The 18665-nt window shown below is 38.7% G+C and overlaps 1 protein-coding gene across 2 annotated transcripts in view; it reads left to right on the forward strand.

The window, feature by feature from the left end:
- The window catches only part of LOC308051459 (dymeclin-like), a 44336-nt gene that overhangs the window by 22553 nt on the left and 3118 nt on the right, over window positions 1-18665 (forward strand). For both annotated transcript variants that reach the window (XM_080361897.1, XM_080361896.1), the window contains exons 4-5: window positions 3583-3716; window positions 9976-10048. In XM_080361897.1, the coding sequence (XP_080218023.1) occupies window positions 3583-3716; window positions 9976-10048 (207 nt within the window). The remainder of the gene's footprint in view (window positions 1-3582; window positions 3717-9975; window positions 10049-18665) is intronic.

Genomic DNA, 18665 nt, shown 5'->3' on the forward strand with positions numbered 1-18665 from the left:
CGGGAACCCCACTTCATAGTCTGTTCAGATGTGGCTGTGGGCATTAAAACGTAGTCCAGAAGTTTCACAGCTGCTCCGGGCACCTCCTTTGTTAAGAACCCTGTCAACTGACTGAGGGTCCCACCCCTCCTGCCCCACCAGTTAGTAGAGGTGAAGTCACCCTGCCCTGGGGCAGGGGAGGATGTGACTGCCAGCACCTTGGTACCACCCTAGGTGTGTACGTGGGGACAGGTACAGTGGGGCAGAAAAGGTGCTAAAAGAGCCATCAACGGCCCCACTGAGGGCTCCAGGTTTCAGGGGAATGTGCAACTGCCACACAATCCACCCCGTGACCACAGTCATCTGACAGGCTACTTTGGAGTGGTAATGCAGTCACCTCTTGCCTCCAAAGTCAAAAGGGGGCATTCTGTTGGTGAGTTTGAATATCCGCTGTGGATCATCATACCTTATGTGTTATTTCCCTGTTACACATTATCATTACAAATCAACCTACAATAGAATAGAATAATGCAAATTACAAAAATTACAGTTGTTAACAAATATTGGAGAAGGCTGGTTAGCCATCCTGATAAGGAAAACAAATGCATTGAAAGTTTTTTCACCAGTTAGTCCCCAGTCCAAATAATGTAAATCTGTACCATTCTGATATGCTGGTGCCTCTAATTTACAGGGGGCCCAGTACAAACTCAAAACATCATCTGCGGTAACTTTAGATACCTTGCACGCTAAGACCCAGAATGGAAACAAAAGCCAAATTGCTCTGAACCACCCCTCCATCCCCCATCACTGGTAAAACAGATGAAATTTCTCTGACAAATACTTGTTAATTTGTTTCTTAGAAATACATACAGGAGGGGTCTCAACAAAATATTTGTGTGTTTGATTAAATTTAATCCAATCCTTGTTTTTCTGCAATTGGCTTTCTGGTGGTATCCATGCACCGCCTACCCATTGTCTGTCATTGTTATTGCACTATTGCAGGAGATGATAGCCGAATAGGCTAAGGAAGTGTTAATTGGAGTGAGGGGCCTGCTGCTGCCATCATAGTACTTGTATTTTGTTGTAACTTCTTTAGCTGCCCCCTGGTAACATCACTGGCCTCTTCCAAGGCAGTGGAGCCAGGACCATTGTCGCTTTTAATCTGTTGTGGCACACCCAGCATAGCGAAACAGCAGATCCAGTGGCACTGAACATCTTTGCTTTTCTCGCTAGTGTAAGCAGATGCACAAAACATAACTGGAAAAGTATCTATAGAAATGTGTACATATTTCAAACAGCCAAAAAATGTAACATCAGTTTGCTAGATGGCATTAGCTGTGAGCCTGTGAGTGTTAACTCCAAGAGAGCATGGATTTGTAATAAGGTTTTGACGTTCTCGGCAAGACTGAACTATGTCTTTTGCTTGTTCCAGTGTCAGATAAAATATCTTTTTTAAGGCAGCAGCATTCTGATGGAAGAAAGCATGTGAAACCCTGGCAGACTGGAAGCGGACTGTAGCTACAGTGTAAGAGTCTGCAGCTGTGTTTCCTTCTGTTATAGAACCTGGTAAAGTGGTATGAGAGTGTATATGAGTAACAAACAGTGGGTGTCTGCAATGTTTTAGTGCAGTTTGTGATTATACAAACAATTCAAAGAGCTGCTGTTGTGACATTTCTTTAAGAAAGGTGGAGGGGATGTGCTGCAGGACCTTGACTACATAGTCAGAATCACAAATCAAATTTAGAGGTTCCTCCTTAAAAAGCTCTAAGTCATGTAAAGTTGAGCCAAGTTCTACTAATTGGATTAAACCTTCAATAATTATTACAGAATGATGTCAATCGTTATCTTCACGCCAGACCACTAAAGCTTTGAGACTTCCCTGAACCATCAACAAAAACTGTGTGAGCATGTGGGATTGGACCAAATACAAGTATGGTCTGTGGCCTGATGTCAAAGACATGCAGATTTTGCAGCTATTTACATTTAGGCATGCCAAAACCTATGCTGTCAAGAAAATCAGCTAGTGCAATTTGCAAGGACATAAATTGCAAATAAAAAAAAAAATAAAATCAAAATCAGACTTCAGAAATGGCACAATGGTACATATATGACATATTGGTCAAGGCCTAGTAAGACTTGAATCCATTTTTTTTTTTTTTATCAAAGTAACAATCAATTCTAGAAGCTGTGTAATAGTTTTATGGAAAGAGTTGGGCAAAAAAAATCCATTCTAAGTCTATCAGTCTGTTAGCATTCTCGTCATATGGCCCCACAATAGCCACAGGTTGTTTCTGTGTTGTAACTATAAATAGTCAAATCTGCAAGTCCAATCAAATGTGATCAGCCTGTAAGTTTGTAATTTTGTTTGCTACTAGCTCTAATTCTCTGTGTGCTTGTGGAGTTCAAGTGCGAGGAGATGTTAAATCTGAAACTCCTTTTAGCAAATTAAACAGATGCTGGAGTTCATGGTTAGAAATTCCAAGCATGGGTCGTACCTAGGTAATTGTACCCATCAATTTCTGTAAATCATTCAGTGTCTTAATGTCATTATTAATTGTCAAAGGCTGGGGTTTGATCATAGTTTCTGTTAAAATCCAGCCTAAATATTTCCAAGGAGGCATATATTTCCACGGTCTGCACTTTTTCCTGTGCAACTTGTAAACCATAAAGTTTCAGAGCTTGAAGTAAATGTGTCACTACATTGCAGATAATCAGATTGTTCAGCACAAACTAAGATGACATCCATGTAATGATATTTTATAGCCTCCATGAATGCTTCACGTGTAGGCTGCACAGCGGTACTCACAACAAGCTGGCAAATTGTGGGGCTATTCATGGAGGACACTAACCCCATTTTCACTTTCATGTTTGTTGGCTATTGTTTTTCTTTACTGAATCCAAGTCCTGTTTTCAGATCTATCAGTGTAGTGTTGGCTTTACAGATACTTCTTTGCCTGTACTAGTGGAAATACAGCATCCAAAATATCCTTGGAGGTTTCTTGCTTGCAACAAGCAGATCTACACCTTCCAAGCATCTTGTGGGAAATGCAACTGAACAGAATTCTCAGAAAACGTTATTTGAGCTTACAACTTCCTTAACAAATCTCAACCAAAGAGAGGTATAGGGCTTTCTGGCAAATAAAAGAATTCATGTGTTCCAAATTTGGCATTCCATTGATTTTAAAAAAGCCCTTTCTCTCTTCTCCCCCCCTTTCCCCCTCATTCAGAACTGCACATCCTGCCATTCTCACAATGAACCAATATTTTCTTTTGGAAGTATTTAAAATTGGACTGGATTTGAACACAAACTTCTGTGTAAAGACGTTACTTTGAAATAATATCATGCGACAGCCGTAGGAAAGAATGCTAGGTTGCGTGTGCAGCGCTGTGTAGTTTTGGCAGGGAATTTTCTGTAATTGTTCCCCCACACAGAGAAATATCCAACACTCATCAGGTTGGGGACTTCAGAAAGGAAGAGTTTTCTTTTTAATGCCCCTTTGCTCTCAGGATTCCCCTCAACCTTTTTGCTTCTTGTGGTTTTTGGTGCATGTTTGCAGGTCAAATGTTACTGATTCCTGTTTGTTTCTGCTGCTTTTCTTCCAGTCACCTCTTTATTTGGCAGGCTCACAACATGCTGTTTATCATTTGCTGTTTGCTGAAAGTCTTCATCAGTCGAATGTCAGAAGAGGAGCTGCAACTTCATTTTACTTATGAAGAGAAAGCACCGGGCTCATACAGTAGGTGTGAATTGTTTCTTGTGGGACATTTGTTTCAAAAAGTTCTGATGTTTTTAGACGTGGCGCTTAGGTGTTTGGTTGGAGGTGGACTTGGCAGTGATGGGTTAATGTTTGGATGATCTTCAGGGTCTTTTCCAACCAAAATGATTCTATTTTTCTATATTTTGTTTAGACTAAGAATCCTAGACTTTGCTTTAAAACTAGGAAAAAAAAAAAAAATATGAAGTTCCATACAACATGTTTATTGTTTGGTGCAGTGTATGTAGTCAATAATCAAACTGACCAACTTCCCTTGGGGTCTGAAGTAATTTGATGTAAAACATCTTCCTTTGTATCATACATGTGAAAGAGAATGCCTTCAAAATGCAATGAGAGCTTTTAATAATATATTGATTGCCATCTTCTGCTAAAATTAAACACTTTATAACAAGCTATTGGTGTGTTACAGGTTTTTAAAGCAAAACAGACCTCTAAAGTAGTATTTAAATAGTTTTATGTTTTCTTTAAAGATTCATATTTAACAAGGTTGTTTATTTCCAAATTTAATTTGCCTTTTTTTTTTTTTTAACTGTTGTTCAGGAGTGATGCTGTCAATCTACCTTAGCTTTAATCATTTTAATGCAGTTTGAAAGATGATAATGGTCATCTTCAGAACAACAGAATAGAATTGGGGTGAAGCTAACCACATAATGCCATAGAAATGGTGACATTGCAATTATTTAATGTTTCTTTTCACACGTTTCATAAACCAGCAGCAGCCAGGGAGTGGAATTAATGCCATTTTTAGGAATTTAGAGAGGGAAGGTTACCTTACTATGGTTAGAACTGATCCATTGAAAAGACAATGGCTAAAATTTAATTAGTAGGCAGTAGTTTATACAAGAGTGCAGCAAAAGTCAAAGAATTTAGGCAGAATATTCAAAAATAAGTGCATCTCCAGGAAACAGAGCATGTATTACACAAGATGAAGGATGACAGGGATGCTCAAATAATCTAGCTGTTCTTTCTGCTGTCTGCTCCTATTTGAGTGTGAATTGCGAGGGCGAAAACTCATGGACTCCACACAATTCAATATAAATTCAAGTGAAGCCATTTATTACTGAAACAAGCCTCCTTATATATGCAGTTATTTCCTGATCACGCGTCCATGCCCCAAGCATACATTAGCTGATTGGATATTGTCCACGTTCACAAGCTGTCCACGCGCCCAAGTCTCACTGCTGTTTTTCAGTCTTCAAGCTGGCCTTGAAATTCCTTTGACTGGTTCAGAAATAAATCTCTATCTAATAGAAACCCATCCACACAACAACCTCAAGAAAATCCCTCAAATCTCTCACAGTAAATAATGTGAATATGTTCCAAATCAGTTTAATTACAGCAAAACCGAAGTCCTGACGCTGCCACAAATCTTTGTGTAGCACCTTATCGAGATGCTCTTGGATATGATGGATAACGCTGGCACAGGAGCCTTGATTTCCTTTGTTATAAAGATACCATGGAGTTTGTAATTGTGTGTATTTGTTGCAAAAAGCCAAAAACGGTCTGGCAAAAAGGTAGAACAACCAAAAGTATCTAATTGTGGATTTCCCTCAACAGTCGGCCCAGCAGAATTGGTCATTAAAATTTAGTTTTAACTCCTTGGTGCCTGCCATGACTCAGAGGAATTCAGCCTTGGGTTTATTCTTGGTTTAAATTTTTTTTAACATTTATACTTGGTTAAAAAATGGTGTAATGTAGCACAGTAGAATGGATGAAAAAGCTGAGATGTTTTTTCTGTAACCTTCACGATCTTTATTCCTTACACTGGAAGTTCCTCACATCTTGGTATGAAAAGTGATTCTTGTTACTGGTATGTCCATTTATACCATGTCTTGTAGCACTTGATTGTGATTCCCAGTGATGTTTATTAGTGATAATTTTGTGCATATTGATGGCAAATGGACTTAGCAATTATCGTTGGCTGGATGGTTTTGATTAGGAAGGTAATTGCATGTGAGCTGCTGAGAGCAGGGGCTGGAGGCAGGAAAGGAGTTTCCAGTGGAGATGGTTTACATCAGATTTTTTTTAAATATATATGGAGTATGGTAATAAGGTGAATCCCTTCCTATAGCTTTTATACTTAGCTATAGGAAAGGTGAAGGATTATTAACAGAGTGTAATAAAATGCTGTTGTGTTAGGGTTTATTAAACTGAGCAGACCAGAATTAAATGCTTTTTTGTTTGTATTTTCATAATTAAGTCAAATGTAGCTTTGTTTTTGTTATTATTATTATTTGCAAATGAGAGCGTGCCTTGTTATGAAGTTTTTAAAACTTTAAGTCCTTAGTTGTCCTTGCAATCTTTTCATTTGTTAGAGCTTGATATGATTTTACTGTTTTTCAGTTGTCAGCATGATAAAACAAACTTTATTCAATATGTTATCATATTAATGTAAATAAAATGTGTATAGATAAAAGCTTTAATGCAGTGTGTGAATTTTGAAGTATTCTTGGCTTATTTTCTTAATGGCTGGTGAGTAGTTTTTGGAAGAACAGTGCAACTAATAAAAAGAACAAGCTTTCTCTCCTATGATCAGGGATTTTTTTTATGCCATTTTCAATCTCTCAGCCTTCTGAGAAAGGGCAACTGTTCTTTTCAGGATCATCTTAAAACTCCTTTGGAAATCACTGTGTAGTACTTGTTTCCCTGTTTAAACTATGAGCATCACTCGTTTTTTATTTCCAATCTGAGAATATATCGTAGCACCATGTTCTCAGAGTTTAAATAGAGCACCTGGGAACTCAGCATGTGGAACTGCAGCATCATTTTTGTAACTGTCTTATCTGCAAGAATTTTCCTCCCAGATTTTGCAATTCATATGCTTTCTTTCTTTTTTTTTCTTTTTTTTTTTCTTTTTTTTTTTTCTGATTTGTGCTTTTCCCTGCTAGACTCTGTTTGAGTCATAAAATGAGTTCATAAAATGGGATTATTGAGCTTTTCCTTTGGCAAAATGTTTGAGGGTGAGGATGTTGTAACCTACCATGAGAAAGTTGGAATGAGCAAATTGTGCAGGATCGAGTCCCTGCTACAACACTTTATAGATTTCTATCAAGAATTGTCAAACTATTAATAGAAACTTGTTCCTTTTGGCAGTTTTCAGGTGATTCTCCGGCACAGAAAGTACAACCTTTGCCTCTTCATCCATAATCAGGAATTTGCGTACAACTTTGGAGAATATTGCACAATTTTGATTGTAAGAAAATCCTTATGGGGATTTAAACCATGTGCTTTAAAATTCAGCTGAAATTTCCTGTTATTGGTAAATCCTAAACTGGACTCAGCAGCTGCTGGTTCGAGGCTGGAGTTAGTCTTGTTAACGCATATTGTTCACTTTAAAATGAGGCTTCTGTTGGTTTTTTTAATCCCTTAATTTCCTCATGGTCTTTAACTGTATTTGTGAATTCAGAATCCTTAAATGATTTAATGAGTATTCACCTGTCATATAAAGGAAATGAGGGATGGCAATTAGTTTATGGACTCATTATTAACACCCTTAAGTGAAAACTGGGAGTTTTTGGGAGTCCTCAGAGCTGGAGGTGAAACCACAAAAGCTTTAAGTCTGCTGGTTGTGTAATGAGTGGAATGGTTGGAGCTTTAAGTACTGTTTTACGAGGAAGTATTAATAATTATTTCATCACTGGTGTCCAGGTTCTATCCTATTATCTTTACGAGCAACAGGGCAGAAAACCAAGTAGCATTTAAGGTGAGGCTGTACCTTACTATACCTGAATATTATATATTTTTAATATTAGGCACATGTAGCTGCTACAGCAGCTCAAATCAGGTCATGACAATGTAGTGATGAAGTTTTTGAGAAGAAAAAGGTTGTTTTACTGTCCAGGTTAGACCCTGTATCATGGCCAAAGATGGAGCTGGGTTGATTTTACAAGTAGAGTCTCTGGATGAGGCATTTTCCCAGTGTAGTGTCTGTTAATCTAGTGTCTGCTATGCGTGTAGCTTTGAAAAAGTTAAAAATATTTATAATAAGAAACAAACCAACCCCACAGAAAAAAAACACAATGCAAATAATCCACATGTTTGAGGACTTAAATACAGGTACTGAAAAATTTTGTTGGAGCATAACTGGACTTCTTTTTTTTTTTTTTTTTTTTTTTTAAACTGTATGTTTGCAGTGATAAAATTTGAAGATGCACCTATGATTCCTCTCTCTGCAAATCTAATCTTGACAGATTCACCTTTTGTTATTTTCCCCGAGGCTTTACACGTATGTTTGATCTAAGAATGTGATCTATTAAGGTGAAGGAGTACTGTGTTTATCCTGCTGTTGAAAGAGGCATTGTTGATGAAAATACATCACATTGCATGTTTATGGCTCCCTCTCACGTTATAGATTTGGCACCTGGCTGCCTCATTTTTTTAGCAAGATGAGAATTAAACAAGAATGCACGTGCCCCAATGGGGAAGAGGATACATTAATTATTGGAGCTGAATGACATTGATTACAGCAACTAAGCTTTTTTAAAAAAAGAAAAACTAGTTTGAGAACAGGGCAGGAAAGACCAACATCTTCCATTCTATGTGATTGTGCTAAGCCAATATTTTCTTGCTTTATTTTGAATATAGTGTGGGGCGAAAGCCCTTTTTCATGTTCAAAGGACGTTATTCTCTCTTCAAATGAGTTGTGTATATAAAATAGTAGAAAAAATAATATTCTTAAAATGCATTTTTTTTTTTTTTATTTTCCATCCTTTTTCCTCTCTCCTCCTCCCTTTCCTCGATTGTCAAGAGAAACAATTTGGTACCTTTTGGGAACTAATAGCAGTCTTGCTCTATAAGCATTTTCTAGACACAATAATACTTGAGGAAATTGTCATGTTCAAGTTGCTTTAGATTATCTGGGCTTCATTATTGGTGGTGGTTTTGAAGGTTATATACTCCTAACAGTATTTTTACTAACAGGAGCTACATTGTATTCCTCGTGGGGGATTCTATATAAAGGAAACCATGTTTCCATGATAAAAAACCTGATTTCCTTTAGAATGTGCAGTTCACTAGGTGACAATTTTTAATGTGTTTTTAATAAACCGATGGTGGAAAGAAATAATTTTGCTTCCTTGTGAATATTCCCTCTGGTGTGCTGCTTAAAATAGATTCCTTGATTTAAGAAAAAATGTGGGTTAAACAGAGTAACAGCACCATAACCTGCCTGTAATGTTGTGTTTATTGCAAGGCATATTTATTTGAAAATACAAAATAAGCATTTGAGGGTGCTTATTGTGCTGTAATGCCTATCAGATAATGAAAAGGGAAAAACAATGCCTTTGTGTTGTAGGTTTCTATTTATAATTTTATTTTGAAAGCAAAATGAGCCAAGAGATTATTTTTTTTTTTTTTTTTTTAGTATTACATGAAAACTTCATATGGTTTAATAAGCTTTTTCCTCGAAGTCTTGCAAGCCTTTTGTTACAGTTGCTTTTAAAATTTGCAGTGCTGATGTAAAATACTACTGGTTTTATTGCTTAGAATAATTACATTTTAAAAATAATTTTAAATCATCCCATGCATTTTTGACACTTTGTATATGACTAGAGAGTAATTTCTGCTCACTTAAAATGCATTTTGGAAATTCATGAATTGATACTTGCCATGCGTAAAACCTCTTCAGTAAATAATTTTGCATTCAGGCAAAAGTAATATATAGATTTAATTGCTGAAGAGCAGCAGTGATATGTACAACAGGCTGCATTTATTCAACAGATCACAATTTAGAATATTGTTCAGTGTATGTTAGACTAATTGAACTGTTTTCTCTCTGTTGCTGCTTATTCTTCACTTGGGATTAAAAAAAAGAGGTGGAAAAATATTCAGAATTTTGAGGGTAGACTCGAACTGTGGAGCAGTGAGAAGTTGCTAGTGATCAATTCAACTGATAGTAGTAACACCATTTAATATCACCTTAGTTAAGTAGTAAAATAAGGCTTGATATGTTTAATATTAGCATTTCCTAGAATATCAACATCTCATTGAATTTATCCAATTGTTATTAGTTATTTTTATATATATCTAAGGCTTAGCATCACCATTTGCTCTGGTGATAATCCCAAGTCCTTTCTGTTTCAGGAAATAATGTTCTTCAACAGCTAGAATTACTCTTCTGGTGTTTGTTCCTTATTTAAAATATTGATCATCTATGTGTTTAAATCTTTGCTTTTGTTTGGTATTTGAAAATCCAGAAAAACTTTGGTATGTTTATTTTCAGGAATGGTGTATGAAGACCTCATAGAAGAGTTGCTGTGTTTTCTCATCCAGCTCATTGTTGAAATTCCCCTCCTGTAAGTTCTTTGGGTTTGGTTTTGTTTTGTTTTGTTTTCCAGCCTCCTTGTGTAAATCGAGCATTTCAGAGAACAGAAAACTTAGAGTGGGGTTATTATAATATTTAAATATTTGTATTTGAATGCTGTGTGTGATGGTGCAGTACCGATAATTATAACCTGCTGTTGGTACCAGCCCTGAATATTCAGTTAGAAGAAAAACATGATCAGCATTTCACACCTAGTTCAAACCAGGAGCAGAAATGATCCTGATTTATTTTGTAGGAGTTCTGACATTTGTTTCAGGTACCTCTGGCAGCACATAGATGGTTATTGCTAATTTTTGGCTAGAAATGGTTGTGTTAATTGTCCAGGGAAAGGTACATTGTAGGTGTTGCTTAATCTCTGGGGGATGCAGCAAGGTGCAAACTAAAGTTGCTGTTCTGCAGTTTTGTGGGTTTTTGAACTGCATTTGCATTAAATAAATCCTGTGACTGACTTAATGCTTATTTCTGAAATACTAGCAAATTTGTGTCTGAAAAAGAGAGAAGATAAATGAATAAGTGGAATGTTTCTGTAGATCTGCAGAACTGTTTACGTGGCTTTTTTTCATGCATCTGCTGTATTCGAGACATGTTGATTCTACAGATATACTTCAGTATTATATGATGAAGAACTTGCTTTGCTCTTGGGAAACAAAAATGTTTTTCCACCCCTGTCCTGATAAGTTTTAACTTCATCTCCCCCGAGATAAACTTTGCCAACACTATCTTAGGTAATATATTTTGTATTAAATTATGATCTGTGCCTAAAATGTAGTGCCTTAATTAAAGCATCACAGCTCCAAAAGAGTTTCACATCATCTGTTATAATTTAGTGTGTCACTCTGCTGCTGATTTATTTTTTCTCCTTTGGATTATTCTTTTGGTTGGAAAGCTGAGCAAGATGCAATAGTTTTTGAAACATTGCTCTCATTAAATACAACTCTGTCAGCGTTACACCAGGGTTTCACAGTATCACAGTATGTTTGGGATTGGAAGGGACCTCAAAAGATCATCTAGTCCAATCCCCCTGCTGGAGCAGGAACGCCTAGGTGAGGTCGCACAGGAACATGTCCAGGCGGGTTTTGAATGTCTCCAGAGAAGGAGACTCCACAACCTCCTTGGGCAGCCTGTTCCAGTGCTCTGTCACCCTGTTTGGGTAGTTAGTGTGTAATTAATTAGTGAGATGATTTAGAGTGTCGTTCTGCAAAGCTTGTCAGAATTTCCTGGCACAGATACACTTTTTGTTTGGAGCAGATTAGAGGAAGTAAAAGAGGTGAAAGGACCATGATACATGGGCAAGTTCATAAATCCTGGAGGCTTTTCTTTTTCTTTCTTGGAAGTCCCAGTGTCTGCATGGAGTCCAATATTTTTTATTCAGTTTTACTGGCAGAAAACTTTTACAGGCATGATTATTCTTAACCCTTTTCAACAGCTGAACTTGTCAACGTCTTTTTCTGTGTGAATGTGGTTTCTGGGGATGGAAGTAGCTGTTGAAAACACTTAGTTGACTATATGATATAGTGATAATAACGGCTTATTAAAAATATTATAAAGCCTGTCTGTAATCTTTAATGTTCAGTTATATCAAAACATACTTTTCCTAACAGCTGGATGTGGAAGGTTTTTGGGTTTTGTGTATATTATTTTCTAGCTTACTGGTGTAATATGTTTAACAAAGTGATACCTTAACTAATGATTTTATCCCCATATCATCGAAAGGGAAGTAGGGGAGGGGAAAGGAGACGTGGAAAAACTTGCTTTATTTAATTCACAATCCAACCCTGTTCTTCATGACGATGTTATAAGGCTGGGACATGTGTGCTTGATGCAATATTAATTTTTTTCAGGAGAATTATCAGGATTATTTAGTAGTGAGTTGACTTTTTACTTCCCTCTCCCTGATCAGTTACACTATAAATTCTTTCCCTGCTTTGGATCAAGGCAATAGTTCATTAATGTGTTTAGCTGGAATAAATCAAGAAAACTACAAGCCTAGTATGTGAATTTTGGGAAGGACTAGATTGAGTGGAATATTCAAGCTTTAAATGATTTCAGTAGCAGGACTTAAGATTGCTTGCTAGAGAATAGGCAGTTTATGGTGGCACTAACAATGTCTGTCTGTAAAGCTGCTATAAAGGTGAATTTTTGTTGTGACAGCCCATTAAAATATCTGCGCTGGGCCTGTCTTTGAACCATCATTCAGAAGAGCAAAATTTTTGTCTGTAGCCTGAACAGAGGATTGTGACAATTAGTGTGTCCCTTGGGTTCTGTAGATGCAGTTTGGTGGCAGAGTGGATACAACATGCAGCTCCTGTCTAAATATATTGCTTCTCCACATCCACTTCAAGCTTCTTGAGTGAAATACTACGATTATTTTTAAAGCATGGAAGACCATCTCCTTGTCCCAAATGCAGGAGCAGAGGTATCTGTGCAACAGTTCTGCACTCTGGAATTGTTCTAAATGTATACTTCAGAGGTACATATTTTTTCTTTTTCCCCCTTTCTATGTATAATTGCATATGTGCTGTCTTAATGTGGGGGTTTTGTTTCTGAGTGGTTTGTTTTTGTTTTTCAAATGTATAACTGAATTGTGGCCTGCATTACTGGATGATTCCGTGTAGATTTTGTTATGGAATAGTGAGAAATCGGAGATTATAATATAGAAAGATCTTATTTTTCTTCACAGTTGAGTATCATGTTGTGAAGATGTACATATAAGATGACAGTTACTGTTGGGAGGAGAACTGAGGTTACACATGTGATATTTTTCAGGCAGGTACATAATCTTAACCCACATTCCAGGCTGACCAAAGGCAAGCTGAAGACTTTAGGCTTGTCCCACGCACTGAGTTTAGGAAGGCTCAAGTCTTTCCTGAGCACAGACAGAGCTTGCTCACCTCTGAGCTTGCTCTATTACAAGCCTTGGCAGAATAAGCTCATGTCTGCCTATAAAATAACTTATTAGGCAAATGCAGCTGGGCAGCCTGGCCTAAAATTAATAAGGAAGGTATGAGATGGGGAAGACGACAAATGGTAAGTCTGTAACCCATCTTCTCGTATCCCTTACTGTGAATCACAGAATGTCCTGAGCTGGAAGGGACCCACAAGGATCATCAAGTCCAACTCCTGTCCCTGCACAGGACAACCCCACAGTTCACACCATGTGTCTGAGGACGTTGTCCAGTCTCTTCTTGAACACTGTCAGGCCTGGGACTGTGACACCTCCCTGGGGAGCCTGTTCCAGTGCTCCAACACCCTCTGGGTGAAGAACCTTTTCCTTATGTCCAACCTGACCCTCCCCTGACACATCTTCTTGCCCTTCCCTTGGATTCTGTCACTGGTCATCAGAGAGAAGAGTTCGGTGCCTACCTCTCTTTCTCCCCTTGTGAGTAAGCTGGAGTCGCCATGAGCTCTGCCCTCAGTCTCCCCTTCTCCAAGCTGAACAAACCCAGTGACTTCAACTGCTCCCCATACATTTCTCCTCCAAACCCTTCACCAACTTTGTGTCCCTCCTCAGGATCCTCTCCACTAGCTTTATATCCTTTTTATCCTGTGGCGCCCAGACTTGCACACAGTGCTCCAGGTGAGGCCAGAGCAGAGCGGGACAATCCCGTCCCTGCCTGGCTGGCCATGCTGTGCTGAATGCACCCAGGACACGGGTCCCTCTTGGCTGTTGGCTCATGTTCAATTTGTCGTTGACCAGAACCCCCAGATCCCTCTCCCTGGAGCTGCTTTCCAGTATCTTGTCCCCCAGTCTGTCTGTAAAACCAGGGTTGCCGTGTCCCAGGTGCAGGGCCACCTCAGCATACAAAATGGTGGCCCCATGGGCACCAAGATCACTTCAGCGCACAAAATGGCGGCACCAGGGGCACCAAGATCACCTCAGGCCTCAGAATGGCAGCCAGAGGTGTGGCAGGGTCACCTCATGACAAGACAGACTTTGTCCCGGGTGCAAAATCTGGCACTTGCCTTTGTTGAACTTCATGTGGTTGCTGATTGTCCAGTTCTCCAATTTGTCCAGATCCCTCTGCAGGGCCTCTCTGCCCTTGAGAGTGTCGACAGCTCCCCACAATTGTGCGTCATTGGCAAACTCACTAAGCAATTCCTCAAGTTCTGTGTCCAAATCATTGATGAAGACATTGAAGAGCGCTGGCTTATGGATTATGTGTTGACCCAGCTGTATGCTGGACATCTTGTCCAGGAGAATACTGTGAGATGCCCTATCAAAGGCTTTACTGAAATCCAAAAATATCACATTGACAGGCTTCCCTTGGTCAACTAGGTGGGTAACCTTGTTGTAGAAAGAAATTAAGTTGGTCAAGCAAGACTTTCCCCTCATGAACCTGTGCTGGCTGTGGCCAATGACTATGTTGGCATTCAGGTGCTTATATGAAATAACCACCAAGATGTGGTGACTTTTGTTGGGAAAACCTGCAGAAATGTACATCAAAGCATATTTAGGAGTGTTCAGAATTATCTATGATAAATTTAAGAAACTGTTTCTCAAAGTTAGTTGGTATTGGGAAAGGCAAATGTGCTTTTAGGCCATTACACAGCGCGTAGCTAAACCAGTTTGTAGCAGGGAGCACAGGACTCTGCAGCATCGTGGTTTTGAGTCTGAGAGTTACTGAAAAGATCTTGAGTTACCCTTTTGAAAAACAGGCTCTGCTGCATTGTACAAAATGCCAAGGAAAAAGGTTTCACATATTAACATTTAATTTAAGGAGTTTTATAGAAACTACAGCATTATTGCTTTTCAGGAATTAGACATGAGCAGCCCCTTAGAACACTTGTGTTACAGTATGTGGATGTTTGATTTATGGCTCCCTTGGGTATGTTATGGATACTTTGTTTTTTCTTTGGGTTTGGTAATGTTAGCACTCAAGAGTGTACACTACTGCTTAAAACTGCATAGTCAGCAAAAAGATGCAACTTCAGTATTTAATTGTTTGACTTTTGTGGCAATGAGGAACGACGCGCACCAGGATGCAGACAAAGATGCACACGGAGGCAGAGATCGTGTTCAGGAAGGAGCGCAGAACTGGGCAGAGCAGAGAGCTGAGCCAGGCTGAGGCCTTCTTTGTTAGCCATTAACAGTGTATAGGTTTTACAGATATGGGCCTGGACTAAGAGGTTGAACAGGATGTTTTTTCAGTAATTGTTATTGCAAACATACCACACCCATGTTGTGTCTGTTTCAGTTACGTTCCCACTCGTTCACGGACCAGGCCCAACAACATTCACACATCACGTGTACTTGGGGGGGTGGTTATCCATCCCGAGATACCATTCTCACGAATCTGGGCTATCATCTTTACAATTATGAAAAACATACTTCAGTACAACCTGTCCAAGTCCCTTTATATTTTGACTAGTTGCTGTGATTTTATTATGTTAGTATTATTTCTGCTTTGACCGTCTGGATGGTTATGTTAGTATTGATCTTCCTTTATCATCCAGGTGGCTGGAACCACACATCTTGCTTTCCCACAGCTTTTACGTCGAAACTCTTGCTAAACATTTTGTAACAAGATAGAGCTCCCAAGGCTTTAAATTATAGAGTTTTCTTTCAGCAGCTTGTTAAGAGCTGGTACACATAACTGAACATCTGGTTGTTATCAGGACATTTTTCACTTCATTAAAAACTGTAAATGCATATGGAGAAAAAATGAAAAACTCTGATCTAGTTAAATCACTGTTAAGTAGCACCCTGCGGTGCCACTTAGAAGTGAGTCGATGTTTCTATTATGTTCCATTATTTTCTATAGTTAAAATTGGTTTTGGTTGCAATCTTAGTTATTAATACTTCCAAATTTAAATGGTAACAATGTTTTGACTCATTTAAGGGTGCTCACTACATTTCCTGGGAGCTTAAAAGTCAAAGATAGGAGGAAGAAGGGCGATAAAATTTATTACAAAGCGCTACAGAATCATTGCAGTGTAGGAATGATGCCATGTATAATGAGATGAGAAATATTTAGACTTTTTTTCCTGCTAATTTTGAGCAGTGAAGGGGTTAAGAATTGCTTTCTCTCTTATTTCAGTGTCTTTTTTTTTTTTTTTTTTTTCTCTCTTCCTTTCAAAACAACCAGTCAGAATAGTGCTTTTTAAAAAAGGGCTCTTCAGGGAACTTTAGCAAGATTGTATAATGGTAGCTTCAGTATTTGAAGAGCTATTTGACTTCAGTATTTTTGGCAACTTTACCGAATCATCAAAGGGAAACTTCCATCTGTAGAACCTTAGGTTGAAGCTAGCAAAAATGTCTGAACTGAAAAAGATTTGTCTTGCTTCGCTTTGAAGATCCTCAAAGTTTCAGACTGTTGTGCTCTGTGTAGGAGGGATCTCATTAACACAAAGGGAGTTTTATTTGGTGCTGCAGCAAATAAAAGAAAAAAAATATTTATTTGCAAGATTTTCATCATTGGTATTATCTTCTTTTCTATTTTCTGATGGCAGATGTGTGGCCTCTTCAGTGTCTAAAGCTCCTAAGCAGCAGAACCTTTATCTGTATCACATTCTTCTTATTCTTCTTTCTGTTCTAATTCTAAGTTATTTTTTATTTTAGACTTAGATCGGTGTTTCTCTATGACCTGTCTTTTCACTAGGCGAGCTTTAACTTACATTCAGCTTGTAAAAAAAACAAACAAACAAACAAACAAAAAACAAAAAAACCCAACAAAAAACAACAACAAAAACCCTAAAACAACAACAACAAAAAAAATCACACACACAAAAAAAAACCCACACACCAAACAAAAAAGCTTTCTAATCGCAGAGCATAGTGCTGTTTATCATATATCATGCTGTATATTCAGGCTCCTAATAATCTGTTTTCTCCGTTATGTTTTTCAGCCCTCTCTTGTGTTTGGATTTGAACAGTAAGGTCTTTCTCTGAGATTTAATGGATATTACTTACAAGACTTGATGTGCAAGGTAAATACAGAAGAATATAGATTATTTGTGCAACACTTAAATCCTAGATTATTTGTAGCATTTTTAGTTTCTAAAGGGAAGAGCTCAATGCCAGTGAGGTGAAAATGGACACAGCCACATCATCTCAGTTGGTTTAGGAACAAATCTGGGAATAAAAATCTTGAATCCAACCATCATTTTAATCCTTTAAATAACTCCCATTAGAGTATTTCCATCTTTGGTTGTTTTTTTGCTCGCTCTTTCAAGAATACCTGTTGTGGGGGAGATGCAGTAGGAAATGTCAGGGATGCTCTGAGCTTCCAGTTGGTATTTTTTGAGTGTCCTTTTGGGACATCTCCCAAACATTTGGAGTTGGCTGTAATGAGCACTGTGCATTACCGGCTGCAATGGTGCCATCAGGGGGTGTAAAATTAGGAGCGATTCCAAGAGCAAAGATTATGTTCCCTTGGAGTTGTGTCCTGAGACTGATAACCAGATATTCTGTTGGCTTTTCAGTTTTCAAAACTATTCCTATGCTTTCTGACTCCTCTTTCACCTTTCTGGTGGGTCCTCAGGAAGCAGGGAAATGAAACCTGGTTCCTGTATGATTTGAGAGTTTTTTGTATGAATCAGACCTTTTGGCAGCCCTCCTAAATTAAAAAATTAGTTACCTTTTAACCTTTTAATACTCGGAGTAGATGGCTCTGGCTGGGTGAAAGTTCAGGATAAGATTTAAATGGGGAGGGGGTTTGGTCTGGTGGTGCGAGGTGAAATTCAGAGATTTGTTTCTGACCATTCAGCCTGTTTGCTCTGAAGGTGTGAAATAATTTGAGCTCTCAGACTGTTTGCTAAGGTAATTAGCTGCGTTTCATTGAGTAATTAGCTGCGTTCACAACAGCACATGCCTTCAGAGCGGTGGTTGGTATTCCTAGCTGAGATTTTCCAATACATAGGGTGTTTCAAAAAGGAGGACCCAATTTCAAATTGAAATGACTTTGGAACTGGGTCCATCTTTTTCAAACACTCCATATTGTCTCTGTGCTTCATCTCTGTTCCTTATTCTGAGCCGTGTCTCTCTCAGAGGCAGGAAACAAAGCTGAACGATGTGGTGAGCTCAGAAAGCAGTTCTGAGCGGTGCTTGGCATTGGAGAGAAGCTAGCAGCAGCAGGATGGTGACACACAGGTACATTGTTGAACTCGTCAGCAGATGACACTGATAGAAGGTCATCCACACAGTTTTGAATGAAAAAAAGATGCCAGGACACTGGGGAGCTGAGGTTTAACAGGACCATAGTACTTGTTCTGTGGTGGGTAATGGCATCATTTAGAAACAGTCATTACACTGATACCTTCCCCTTACTAATTTAGATGCATAAGCTGCTGGTAGCATCAAACTCCTGCAAATTGCTCCTCTTGCTTCTACTGGAGTCGAATATACAAGAGTATTTTGGGTTTTGTATTTTCCCCCACAGGCCACATTTGACAAATGACCTTGCTATTATCATCTTCGTGGAATCATAGAATAGTTTGGGTTGAAGGGACCTTCCCAGCTCCCCCAGTGCCACCCCTGCCATGAGCAGGGACATCTTCACCAGCTCAGGTTGCTCAGAGCCCCATCCAGCCTGGCCTGGGATGTCTCCAGGGATGGGGCATCCACCACCTCTCTGGCCAACCTGGGCCAG

Source organism: Nesoenas mayeri, assembly GCF_963082525.1.
Source record: "Nesoenas mayeri genome assembly, chromosome: W".
Taxonomy (NCBI): Eukaryota; Metazoa; Chordata; class Aves; order Columbiformes; family Columbidae; genus Nesoenas; species Nesoenas mayeri.